The 12,620-nt window shown below is 51.1% G+C and overlaps 1 protein-coding gene across 3 annotated transcripts in view; it reads right to left on the bottom strand.

Annotated features, from left to right (window-relative positions):
• Window positions 1-12,620, bottom strand: part of BCL9L (BCL9 like) — a 64,723-nt gene that overhangs the window by 12,680 nt on the left and 39,423 nt on the right. For all 3 annotated transcript variants that reach the window (XM_088066709.1, XM_014259819.2, XM_014259818.2), the window contains one exon: window positions 736-1,099. In XM_088066709.1, the coding sequence (XP_087922835.1) occupies window positions 736-1,036 (301 nt within the window). In that variant the 5' untranslated portion in view covers window positions 1,037-1,099. Of the gene's footprint in view, window positions 1-735; window positions 1,100-12,620 lie in introns of those variants that run through there.

The following is a 12,620-nucleotide window of genomic DNA, read 5'->3' as shown; positions in this document are numbered from 1 at the left end:
AGCCAAAACAGCAGTTCTGTGTCTACGGACCGGGTGTAAGTCTTGGTTGGAAGCAAAGGCACCACTGAAATTTGTCCTCCTACAACCGTCTGTGAGATGCTCAAGTATCCCACACAGCCACTGAGCACAGAGCTTGATGGAATGCAAGAGGTTACAGGGAAGGCCGCTGAAGATAGGCAAGGGGAAGGGTTTAGAAGCCTTGACTCAGCCCTTTTCCAGAAGCCACATGCTGTAACACAAGAGTTATCCATTGCTGATGAAACCACAGAACAGTTCAGACAGTGACCCTCGCAGCACCGCCTTGCTAACCATGACTGAACTATTGGGCAGCTGCAACACCATAAAGCAGCTCTCCACCAACACCAAGGAGATAGAAAACAACTCAGTCTCTCAAGTTAAAAGTTTGCATATTGCACATGCAGGGCCATTCGGTGCAGTTTCAGCGAACCGTGCTGTTGCTTAGATGGCCTCCGTAGCCTGTAAAAACCAGTGCCAGATTCTGGGTGTAACAAATGGTTTAGGGAATGAAACGCAAAGCAAATTAGAATTCAGCCACTCTGGTCCAAAAATTGCAGCTATGACAAGCAGTGATGCAAAGTCACACAGGCAGCCAGGACAAGCCTGAACAGAAGACACAGCACAGAAACCAAAGATGCTCCCATCTCCGAGTCCTGCCAGGATGTTTGTAGCAACTGAGAGGAGGACATACTGAAGCAAGGTCTAGGAGAGCATTACCTTTTGATTCTGTGTCCTGTGATGGGGTGCTGGCTTCTCGCTGTTCTCCGGAATCCACTGAGATGCTTCGCTCCCGCTTCACCTTGCCCTTCAAGGAGCTGAAGTTTGGGACGGTGTTCTGGCTGTTTTTCAGTCCAGAGTTGCCAGGGGAAATCTGAGTGGCCTTGCTGCCATGGCTGCCTGCCCCCACACCCTTTGAGCCCAAGTTACAGGTGGGTGCTTGGCTCACATTGTGGTGCTGGGCCAGGGCGCTGCTGCTGCCTGCCTTGCCATGGCTGGGCAGTTTGTTGTCAGGGTGCATTGGCTTGGCTAAAGCTTCCCACAGTGCCAGTGGAGAGAGCTCCCAGGCCCTTTGATCAGAAACCTGCAAGAGAAAAAAGCAGCAAGTCAGCACGGTGCCCCTCACACAGGTGTGGCTGCTGGGGGCATAGCCCAGGACCAGTGCACTGGGGCTGTTACTTGGTCACACAGACAGACAAAATCCATGGCAAGGCACAACACAGAGCTGCTCATGCTGGGAATTAGCCTTGGCCCCTTTGAGCAAAAAATCCTGCTCAGCAGTTACTCATTCACGTGCTGACAAGCTGCAAACTCTCTCACCCAGGCATGGAGACCTGCCAGTACTTCAAGGAACAGCCACATACATGAGAGCCCTCATTTCCAAGGCCAAGATAAGAAAGGGGTGCTCCACGCCAGCCTAACACTTTGGTGAGAAGAAGGATTCTCAGAGTTATTTTGCAGGTGTTGCCAGAGCTTAGACAATTTTGCGACCCTAGAGAGAAATCTGGTGCCCTACTGTTTTCAGGGACCCCTTTTGCTGCTAAACAGGCTTCCTCTGCCCTGCAAAACACACAGAAGACATCTGAGCAAACAGTCTTGACACAAGCCTATGAAGAGAAAACTGGGACAAAGCAGGGGACAAAGGTTGAGGCAACTGAGAAAGAGGCAGTGGATTGCAAGGCAAGGGCAGAGCCGGGAAGTGCAGCCACTCATCAGACAAGCTCTGCCTCTCCCAGGGGCCTGAGGAACAGTTCCAGCTCCTGCCTTAAGGCTGTGGGTGAGGGGGTGTCCACTTTAGCGGGAGCTTCCAGCCCAGCAGGATGATGCAATGTGCCAAAGGCCTGCTGGAATAGCAGGATGATGCTCTCCTGCTCAAAACCTAGCTCAGCTTTCTGAGTAGCCCCACAGGCTGAGGTAGAGACTGGCAAAGAAGAGGAGGTTAGGGCAGAACACAGAGGTTTCTGGGCTGAGGGACATGCATGCAGCTAAACAATGCTGCAGCAGCCCTCCTTGCAGGATCTAGCTGCCTTGGCAGAGTCTCATGCTCACACTGGGAATATTCCCCTTGGAACTTTGCACAGGCATTAGAGATGACTGGGATGCAGCTCCATATCACATTGTGTATTCTGGAAGGCCACCACAAACCCTTGGTCCAACACACAACTTTGGTAACTACACCCTAACCCTAACCCTGTCACAGTCATTTTTACTTCTTAGGGAATCAGGAGGGAAGGAGAGTAAGCCACATGTTTGTGGAAGCTGAGGTATTACTCTACTTGCTCACATTTGCTATATGCTTTGCATGACACCCCCACAATGCACCCGAGAAGCTTTCCTTTGCACAGGCTGAGAAATTTCCCAGCACACAAGGAGGGGGTTGCTGGGGTCTGCTCCTCCCATTTGGACCATGCAGGCCAGATGCTGCGCAGATTTCTTCTGCCACCCAGGGATGGGAAGCACCAGCTCCAGACCAAACCCCACGTGTCTAAATAGCACCATAAGAGCTCCGAAGCACTACACATGCTGCTCCTGGCTTGCTGAAGGTGAGCCTGGAGACACCACTAACAAAGGCCAAGTGCTCGCTCTGCCAGGGCAAATCACTGCACCCTTGCAAAGAAAGCAGAGTGAAGCACATATGGCAGACCCATATTCCCCAAAAGACTGTGATCACCACAAAGCACAGGCTACAGCTTGTCATGCACCATGAGCGAGTACTGTGCCTGCAGAAAGGGTCTTCTCTGCAAAGGGGTCTTCTCAGCACCTGCCTCCCTGCAAGCTGAGCCCAGGACTGCTGGCATGCTATGCAAACAGTGCTGTGGCATGGGCCACTCAAGCATTCATTCCCCCTTAGTGGGATCCTTCATGCACAGCCTGGCCTATCATTGCTTCCTAGCTAGGAGTTGTTAGTTGCTCCCTCCTCCTCCTCTGCCCCACACACCTTGGTGAGGGCTCTGTTCTTGCCTGGAGGAAGACGGTGAGCTACAGCACTGATTAATTTTCACAGCACATAAGGGAGTTGCTAGCCCTTTAAGTGTCAGCCAGTCTTGCTTGCTCGCTCTTGTTCTCCAGAGACCTATTAATAGCAGCTGGAAAGATCACATCACTCTCTGGATATTTATACCTCTCATTCCACACCAGGAGAGATTTATGTCAGAGCTGCTGTCCCAGTGCCTGCCCAATTGCTCTGTCAAGCCACTTGCAGGGGGAGGGGAGCTGAGCAGGGAAGGAGACTCGGAGAGGGCAAGCAGGGAGGAGGAGAAGGTCCATATGGCACAAGCTGCAACACTGAGCACACATGTTGCCTGCAGCCTCTGTCTGGCCAGCCACAGGGAGCCTTCAGCCCCACTGGAAGAGGTTGCTGCCAGACAGCATTCCAGAAAGCAAGCCCTGCAGCAGCTCCTGCTGCTGGTGGCCCAGAGGCCCTCCCCCACCTCCGCTCTGCCGCACTCGCAATCCCCGCAACACTCTGCACCAGCCCTGAGGGTCACAAACTCACTGACGCCATTGTGTGGCTACACCCGCTGAGGAGGTGCTTCCATTTCAAAGGTAGGTCGGGAGATCCAGGTCTGCCTGTGGCACATCTGCATGAGCATGATATTGTGTTTGTAACAGAACCCAAAATGCTTCACTGAAAATGTGACTGCTCAGCAGCACCGCAGCACAACCCAGTACAGCCCAGCACGGTGAATAATTCAGGGAGGGACAAAGAAGCCCAGGGCCCTGAAAAGCCCATGCCTGCAGTCCAGAGATGCACCTCCTGTCCCTCTGGTTTTCAGATGAGACTGCATGGAACACACATCTCAATTCTGAAGGACCGGGCAGTTACCGTGACAAAACCTTCAGGCACTGCCTTTCAGCATGCATGAGCCTCATCAGCTCTGAGGTTCCTCCAGAATGAAACATTTGGGGGACACCTACCTTCTTTTTTTATTTTGGACTAGGCTGGTGCTCCAGGGAGGTCATTCAAAACCTTGTCTGAGACACAATGGAAAGCTACCCTGGGCTGACAGAGGGACCTGGATAAACTTTGGAAAGCCCTCCCTTCCAGTGTCTACTCAGAGGGATAACACTTGCCTAACAATTCCTAGTGGGACAAATGGCAAAAGCAGCTGCCTGAAGATTCTGCTCTGCTTTCAGGAGTAGCAACAGCTAGATTTTGTTGCAGATGGATAGCAGGGATCCGCCTTGGCCTCTCATCTGTCTGGCCACAGCATGACAATAGGCATCTTGACTGCTGTAAGCTCCTTCCACATACCCTGAGATCCAAACTAGATTTCAGCAGGCATGCCATACATCTGGGCCACGGAAGATAATTAACTAGAAAGTAGATACACTGACAGCAGGAGACAAACAATTCAAAACTTGAAAAGAACATGACAAAAAGAAGACTGCACAGAAATCCGTCTTTCTCTGCAATTTAGCAACACACCCACTCCAGCCTGGTAGTTTTACAGACAATAGCAAACTTAATTTCCAGTGCTTAAAGCAAAGAGATGAGATTCTTGGCTTCTGCTCCCAGCTACCACCAATTCCACTTGTGAGCCCAAGCAAGATGTCTGGGTTTTGGATGCCTTGATTCCACCATTATTACACAGGGGGACAACCTAGCCAACCTCATGCAGGGAGGGAGGGGGGGCTTTCGAGACACAGTAAGTATCAGTTGAACAAAGGGTGACATCCAAATGCAGAGAGCATTCCTACCTGATACATCTGAAAAGGCACAGCTTTGAATCTAAGGTTGGGACCTTAGCAGACAAGAAATCTTGAAACAAAATAACAAAAACTGCTTTCAGTAAGCCTCCTCCAATACAGTCTGAAAAGCAGCAGAGGGAGAGGAGTAAGCTCTCGCAGGAGACTGGGCTGACATACTTGCAATCTGGGAATTGCTAGCTGATAGTTGAAGAAACCTGAAACTCCGCTGCATTCTCGGAAGACTTTCTGGTGAATCATGCTCCCGCTCTCTCCAAAGGACTATAGCATAGATTCCCAACACTACCACAAAGAATGAGGAATCAATGCCTGCCACCAGCCTCACTCACAGCTTCCACATCTGGGAGCTGGCTGGCACTGCTGCTGTGCTATCCCTCTCGGAAGAAGGCGCAAGAGAGGAAGCCAGGACAACAGAGCCCGATGATTCAAAAAGGAAGGTGCTTCACCACATCTCCCTCCCATCGGATGCTGGGAAAAGTTTCTTGTGAAACCCAGATAACTATCTAGTTGTGCATACACAATGGACACCAGAACCCAGGCCTCCCAAGGTGTGCTGTGTGTTCCACCGCTCATTACAACCCAACACACAAGACACTCAACATAAAAAACAGGTTGTGACACGGTGATGCAACACACAGAAAGTCATCAAACCCTTCTCTGCCAGCCTGTCCAGGAAGTAACAAGACCAGGTTACCATTGCAAACACCTTCTAAGCACATAACCTATGCTGATAACCACCCAATCACTCACTACAAGATGCAATCTTGGACAACCCAATCCAAATCCCATGGACACCACCACAAACTCATGCTGAACACCTTGACTTTGGAAATGAGAAGGTCCTAAGCAAGCTGAACAACTTCTTGAAGAAAGACATTAGGCAGGGAACAGCAGGAGAGACTCCAGAAACCTGCTGCTCCCTCCTGAGATACCACGCACTCCAAATCTGGATGAGATCCCCAGCACATGACCCAACACCAGTCCTAGATTACCAGTCTTCCCAGGGTTAACAGCAGAAGGGGTTGAATACCTCCAAAATAATACCATACTATGTTAATAAAATCAGTGTATCTCATGGAGGGAAAGACTAAGACAAACTTTCCAGAAGTGAGGTGTGTGACCCTTGCATCATTTCTGATTCGAGAAAAGACCAGAATCAGAAACTTGCCCTTTCCCATGCAAACATAGCTGTTTCAAAACAATCCTTTTCACAAGACCGTTCAACAGGCTTTGAGTTCTTCCAGTGAGAAACAAACCCCTCAAAACCAGTAGCAAAATAGCATTGCTGTCAGCCAGCCAGCTCCAGCCAAAGGTTAGGGGTGGGTTCAAACATCCAGATGAGCCTGAAACTGACCTGAGCTCAACAAGCACAACTGCGGAACAATCTGCTATATAGCAACCAATGGCTACAGGATCATCTCCCTGACCCCCAGTATGGAACACTTGCCTGAGAGTGTCCATCACCAGTGACAACAGCTTCAACCCAGGCTGCTGTTGCTAAAGGCATTCTCATCTAAGCTTTACTTTGGCCAGACAGAGACATTAGAAGACTATGGGCAACTCTGCTGACAAGGGTAATTTGTTTTGAATGTGTCATGAAATTATCTCGCCCTTATATCATCAGACTGATAAACTAGAGAAATCCCTTTTCACTTCCATTTATTTCTTGGATTCTTCTCATGCCCTTTTAAATGGCAGAGAAGGTGGTGCCCTTGACAAGTGTATGAGAGGGTTCCAAAAGATCTACAGAGAGAATTTTGTGCTCTTTTGAATCTGGCCAGGAACATGGGCTGCTGTGACAGCTGGACACCCCCACACAGCCTTTGGCTGTGCTGGGATGCATGAAGACAAGCTCATCTGTACATGAATGGGGCAGTTTCCCTGAGAAAACCCTTCTGGCAGATAACACCACAGGCTGCAATGCAAGGCCGTAACACAGACCTTCCTGGACAGTTGCTACATGGGATGAAGAGACCTCCTCAGGCCATTTCCACTGTGTTTGTGCACTGGGGTTACTGGGACTGGGCAAGTAATGCTAAAAAGTCTAGCTAGTGAGCTGTGCCTCGCACGGCCTCTGCTATACCAGCCCTCTTGAGCAGCAGGGCTCACAGCTGAGACCTTAAAACCCCACCTTTTCCACAAGAATAGCAAGGGAAACAAGTCTTGCCTAGGGTCACACGTATCTGGTTAACAGATGATGTAGCTGAGCCTATGAGTACAGTCTTCCACCTGCATCCAGAATTCAGCAACCACTTTAGGATCCTTTGGCAATAACAAAAGAAGTCTGCAATGCCAGCAGTGTTCAGGATTGGAACCCAGCAATGCCAGAACTTTACGAGGAGCTTACAAGCTTTAACACAACAGTTTCTGCTCTTCTTTTTATAAGTCTCTTTGCAGGGCTCTGTGACAGATTAGCCATCGTCAGCAGGGCCATCACACTGGCTGCCTTCCCTGCCTCCTGTCTCCAAGTCAGAGATACAAGGATTCCTGAGCACTGCAGAGTCTGTGGCCGGTCCAGCTTCATGCCGGCTGTCTAGAAGCATCAGATTTTCCAGGTGACCCACCTCTGGGCCCGAGGTGGAGCCTATGGGACGAAACCACTAGGTGTCACCGTCACCCAAGGCATCCACAACCCGGCCGGGCTGAGCACAGCCCAACTCACTGCACCTCCTGCCAGCGCAGCGGTGCCTGGGCTGGGGCACGGTGTGTGCACTTGCACCCCAGGCTTCCTTGGCACCTAGGCCCTCACACACAGCCTCCGCAGCGTGCAGAGGGTTGTGCTGGGGAGCAGAGCCATGCCATCCCTGCAGCAGATGCTTACCACACTCTTTCAGATTAAAGCAGCATGGAGATGCCTGTTGCACACTCCGAGAGAGGGCTAGGCATCCCCTACCACCTTGCAGAAAATCTCCCTGAAACACTAGCTCTCCCTTTGAGCAAGCTCAGATCACTTTCCAGCCTGAAGAATGGCAGTCTTCGCAGACAGGATCTCAGCAGGAAACCCTTGTGGCAGAGACTCCCCTACCACCTTTCTCAGGGCCGCGTACCCCAGCTGCACCCTGCTATGTGACCAGCAGTTCAACAAGTTAGTTTGACTTTGAGGAGGCTCATGGCAGAGAGCTGGGGACCAGTCAGACTCTTCCTATCCTCAATCCTGGCACTAAATGCAACATACAAAGGACACATCTGCACAAAAGGAAGAGGCTGGAACATCTGCAGGCCTGCAAATTGCCAGGATTGCAGCACCATGTCTGTACAACTGGGCACACACATTTATGTACCCCAGCACGCCTGGGGAGAGGGAGCTGACAGAGAAATGTGGGAAAGAGGGGGAAGCAGGGTGGCTGCCCCAACACCTTGCCCCGACACTACCCTCTGCCAGCCCGGACTGTAGAAGAGATGGAGTGAGCTGCTGAGCACTCCTCCAAGATCATAAATACTAGGCCCAGCAGCAGCAAACGCTGGGCTCTATATTTAAACCATGACTGAGGTCACTTCCTTTTCCCAGCATCTCCCTCCAGCCCCCACCTCGCTGCCTCGTATTTGCATGCCATCATGACTAAGGCACATCAGGGTGTAAGGTCATAGGGGAAGCAGCTATGCAACTACCTCGCAGGAAATTCCACCCTGGGGAACCTTTCACCTTCCCCAGTGCAGAGAGGATCTGCACAGGCAGCTGATCCTGCAGCTGAGTGGTGGCAGCTGCCTGCAGGCAGTACTGGGACTACAGTGTTGGGCTGGAAAGGGAGGGAGAGACCTCGAGGAGAGGGGAGCCATGGCTCCCCATCTGGCTTTACCATCAGACTCTGGACTAGCACCGATCTGCAGAGAGGTTTCCCCACTGCACACCCCAAGACAGCAGCTATTGTACCTCCTCACCATGCTTCACCATTACCCCCAGAAGCCTCCTCCATATGTAAAGCTGAAACTCCCCAGATTCTGCCACTCAACAGGTGCAAAAAGCAGCATGGCCTTCCTCACAGACCCAGTCCTGAGTCTCAGGGTCTACTCTGCCTTTATGCACTCAAACAACTCAGAGAGCTCCTCCAGAGACACAGTGATCTAACCCTGGCCAAGCCTCCAACCACCCAAAAGGAAACAGTGAAAAGTAGCTAGGAATTGCCCCATCTCAGTAACTGCAGCCCCCTGGGAAGGCATGAGCCCTCTGTAGCAGCAGATGCACAGCCACAGATTAAGAGAAAGGCCCAGAGGCAGCATCTCCTGGGGCTCCCCCCACAGAGCTCCCCTTCCCCACCAGGAGAGAGATAATTTGTTAAATAATGACTGGGCAAGGGCTTCTGACATTCCTCCAGCTCTGAGGTTTATAGGAGGTTTTGGGGTTTGCAGTGGTCCTTGTGGCCAGAGGCCAAGTGCCCAGAGTCAGCCAGATCAAGGTCTGAAGCAGCATTGTTTGCATTAGGGACAGTAGCTGGGGTCATCAAGTGCTCCAAACTCAGCCCTTGGCCCACCACAGTTAACTCTAGTTCTGCCCTTATTTAAGAAACAGAACATATTAAGAAAAGTTATTGCACCAACAAAGACCAGGGTACAAAGGAGGGGAGAAGAGTGCAAAGGCTACTGAGTGGGAGGAAGTAAGAGACTTTTTGAAAGCAGGACAGCCGTTTAGGAAATTATATAAACAAGTTAGCACTGAGGTTTGCAGAAGAACTAGTTGGTGACTTTCACAAGGTATCTCTTAGGTTTCAAAGTCCTCAGCTGTTTGGATTACCGAGCCAGTTCTCCTAGCATGAGATACATCGGGGTCAACATCGCTGAAGACTGACATCCAGAAAGTTTCCTGTACAGAGTCTTAGCATGCTAGTCAAATGCCTCTTCCTCTCCCTTGTCCTATGGATTCTAGAGAGGAAGTCTGTGACAGAGCAGGGGTGCTGAGGCAGCCCTATAACCCCTGGAATCAGCTGATCAGGAAACACACATAGCAGAAAGCTGTGGGGAAGCACAACTATCGAAAGACAGACAGTGCAGAGCCAGCAAGCAGAGTGGGAGATGGTCGTCCAGCTCCTTTGGCCAGCGACAGGGTACTTGTTGTCCTCTTCGGCACACGGATATTGTGCTTTGGCCCCGAGCCTGCACCCGCAGCGAGGCACGCCTGTGCCCTCCAAGGCTCTGTCTCCACAACAACAGGAACCAGAAGCCACAGCAGACCCTGAGCAGCACATTGGCCCGAGATCACGTTACAGGACAGGAAGGAAGAAGGCACTTTGATCAGTCTGGAATTGCTTTAAACAGGTTCCACACCAGTATCTCAGCCACTGGAATTAACCCCCCAACACCCTAAATGTTGTATTCCTAAAGACATGTCCTGCTCCGGCATGCACATCGGGGCCGAAGCAGCCCTGCCACTGGCGGCTGCTCCCAATGAAAGGTCATGGCAGAAAGCAGCCTTGTCAGAGAAAATCAAGGCTCACCGGGGCCCTACTTCTCCAGTGTATGTCTTTAGCACAGGCATGTGCTAGGCTGGCAGAAACAGGCTGGTGCTCCCCTGCAGCTCCCCTCCTTGCATTCAAGGGCGGTGGGAGCTCCTCCACTCGCCTATGGGACCTCCTGCCCCATGTACGCCTATCCTGAAGCCTGCTCCTGGCAGGTAGAGGGTTAATGATACCCAGGGAACTGCAGGAAGCCTCTTCCTTGCCCTCTCAGGAACAATGGGGCCATTGTGGGAGAGCGGGCAAGTGTGGGCAGATCCCAGGACTGGCATTTACCCAACTGGGCACCCGTTGTTCCTGCCAGGTTCTCTCTCTGCCTCCTCAGGTAGGAGGGGAGTGGGTGGCTGCCAGCCCTTCCTGTGGGCCCTGAAGAACACTGGCCAGCCCAGCCACAGGAACACCACATCAGTGTGCCCAGTGGCCCTGCCAAGCAACCTCGCTCCTACGGATGTGTCTGGGTACAAAATCAAGTCAGATGGCCACAGCCACAAAGCTGCCAGATGACACCACCATGCAGCAGACCAGATTGTGAGCTGGCTAAGTGCCGCCAGCACTACCAACTTCACACCTGGGTATCCAGCAGAATCAGCTGTGCTTTTGGGATATGGGGGGGCATGGGTGCTGCAGTAGCCAAAACCAGTTTTTCTCACCATAAAGTCACATTTCGATTATGGGTGTAAGTGCTGACCTGAGACCAAGAGCTTCTGGGAAAACTGAGAACTCCTCCATGTGACACACAGGTGAGCAGAGAGAACACAACTGTGCATGGGGGGACTACGGTGACTGCTTTCCAAGCCTCCACAGTCTGAAAGCAGAATGAATAAGAAAGGAAGCAAGCAGCTCCAACATACTCCCACTCTCTACAATTTGCATCTCCTATGCCCAGCACTTCAGTGCACAGAAAACTCAGGGGTGCTCTGAATTCACACCCTCAAAGCACAGAACTGATCCCCAAGGCAAGACCATCACTCTATGTCACACTCCCAGACTTTCCAGCAGAGCTTCAAGACCCCTTGGGCATGGAATCAGGGTATACAACAACAAACCCAGCTCATTGAGGCATACACTGAGCATCTGTGTAACCTTTGGCCAAGCACCTGATTCTGGACAAGTAACAGGACTTAAGGCTGCTGCATGCCACCTCTAACATTGGAAATGCCTCTGGCTGGTTCACAGGAGATGCAGTGCAAAGACAAGTGGAAAAGAGCCCTATAAGACTCAGCACTGCCTCCGTGGGATCTCCATGCTAGGCACAAGCTGGCAGGCAGAGACCAGCTCCAAATATCTGGATTAGCTGAAGTCACAACAGAGGAAAGGTGCATGCTGTGTATGCCACTGTGCACAACCACTGCAGCTCAAACCCTACGGGATCAAATGTCTATGATCAGTTGTGAGGGAGGAATGTCCTTTTCCACTTGATGCTGCAGCTGCTTCCCCCATCTCACAACTAGACTCAATCTTCCAATTTTTAGGAGCACAAACACAGGCCATAGTTCTCTGACCTGGCAGCACCAACTCTGCCAGTAGCACCCACCTCTGTTTTTTTCTTATCCAGTCTCAGTGTCCTGCACTAGTACCAGGAGTACCACTGCTCCCTAATTTTGCTAGAGGCAGACTGAAAAGCAGCTCGAGAAGACTCACACAGTTCCCCAGGTCTGCACCCCAGTTCATGCTTTCAGAGCCAGTGTCTTCTTCCCTGCAACTCTCAAATAACTACTCTGTGAGTCCTTTACATATCCCACCTGAGGAGGGCATGGCTTTCTTCCTTCCCCCCAGATCACTTTCTCCCGTGTCTGATACTCAGCTCTGTGAAGGCCACTTCAAGACATGCCAGACAAGTTAAATACAACACTGCCTCAGACCCCAAAAGGGAGGCTAGATGTTTTTGAAGAAAGGATTGCAAATAGAGCTGTCACTGCAAACATGCCATGCACCTCACTTTGCAGCCAACTCTGTTCAACAAAGCAGCACAACCCCCAGATGGGTTTTGCTCTTCCTTAAATGCTCAAGCAGGAGAGTCAAAGATGAGGGCAGGTAAAAACATCTGGTGGATCTAACAGGGCAGGGTTTAATCTGTATCTCTTTAGAAGATGTAGTGCCTGAAAGAAAACACAGTATCTGCTTCCAGCAAGGCAAAGGAAGAATCTGGGTAACCTTTTGCTCTAAAAGAGGGGAAAAAAAAATAAAAAAAAAATCAGGGCAAGAGGGACAAAACAATCTTCGTCCTCATTTTGCTGGTCACGCAAGCACAGGGCAGCCGCAGTTCCCGCTGCCCCAGCTTGGTCAGCAAATAATAACTACAATCAGCCCATTTTCACTAAGGCTTATAGAAACCAGGCTCCATGGTCTAGGGAAAGCTGCATCCCCTGAGAAAGAGGTAGAGCACAGACGGGATTTCCAGACCACACTGATAATTGGCTCACCGAAACCAGATAGGACAGGCACACC

This window comes from Pseudopodoces humilis, chromosome 25, assembly GCF_049639895.1.
Source record: "Pseudopodoces humilis isolate 2021_Gansu_Grassland_sample_001 chromosome 25, ASM4963989v1, whole genome shotgun sequence".
Taxonomy (NCBI): Eukaryota; Metazoa; Chordata; class Aves; order Passeriformes; family Paridae; genus Pseudopodoces; species Pseudopodoces humilis.
Note: the sequence above shows the minus strand (reverse complement) of the source record. Positions and strands in the feature narration are given on the sequence as shown.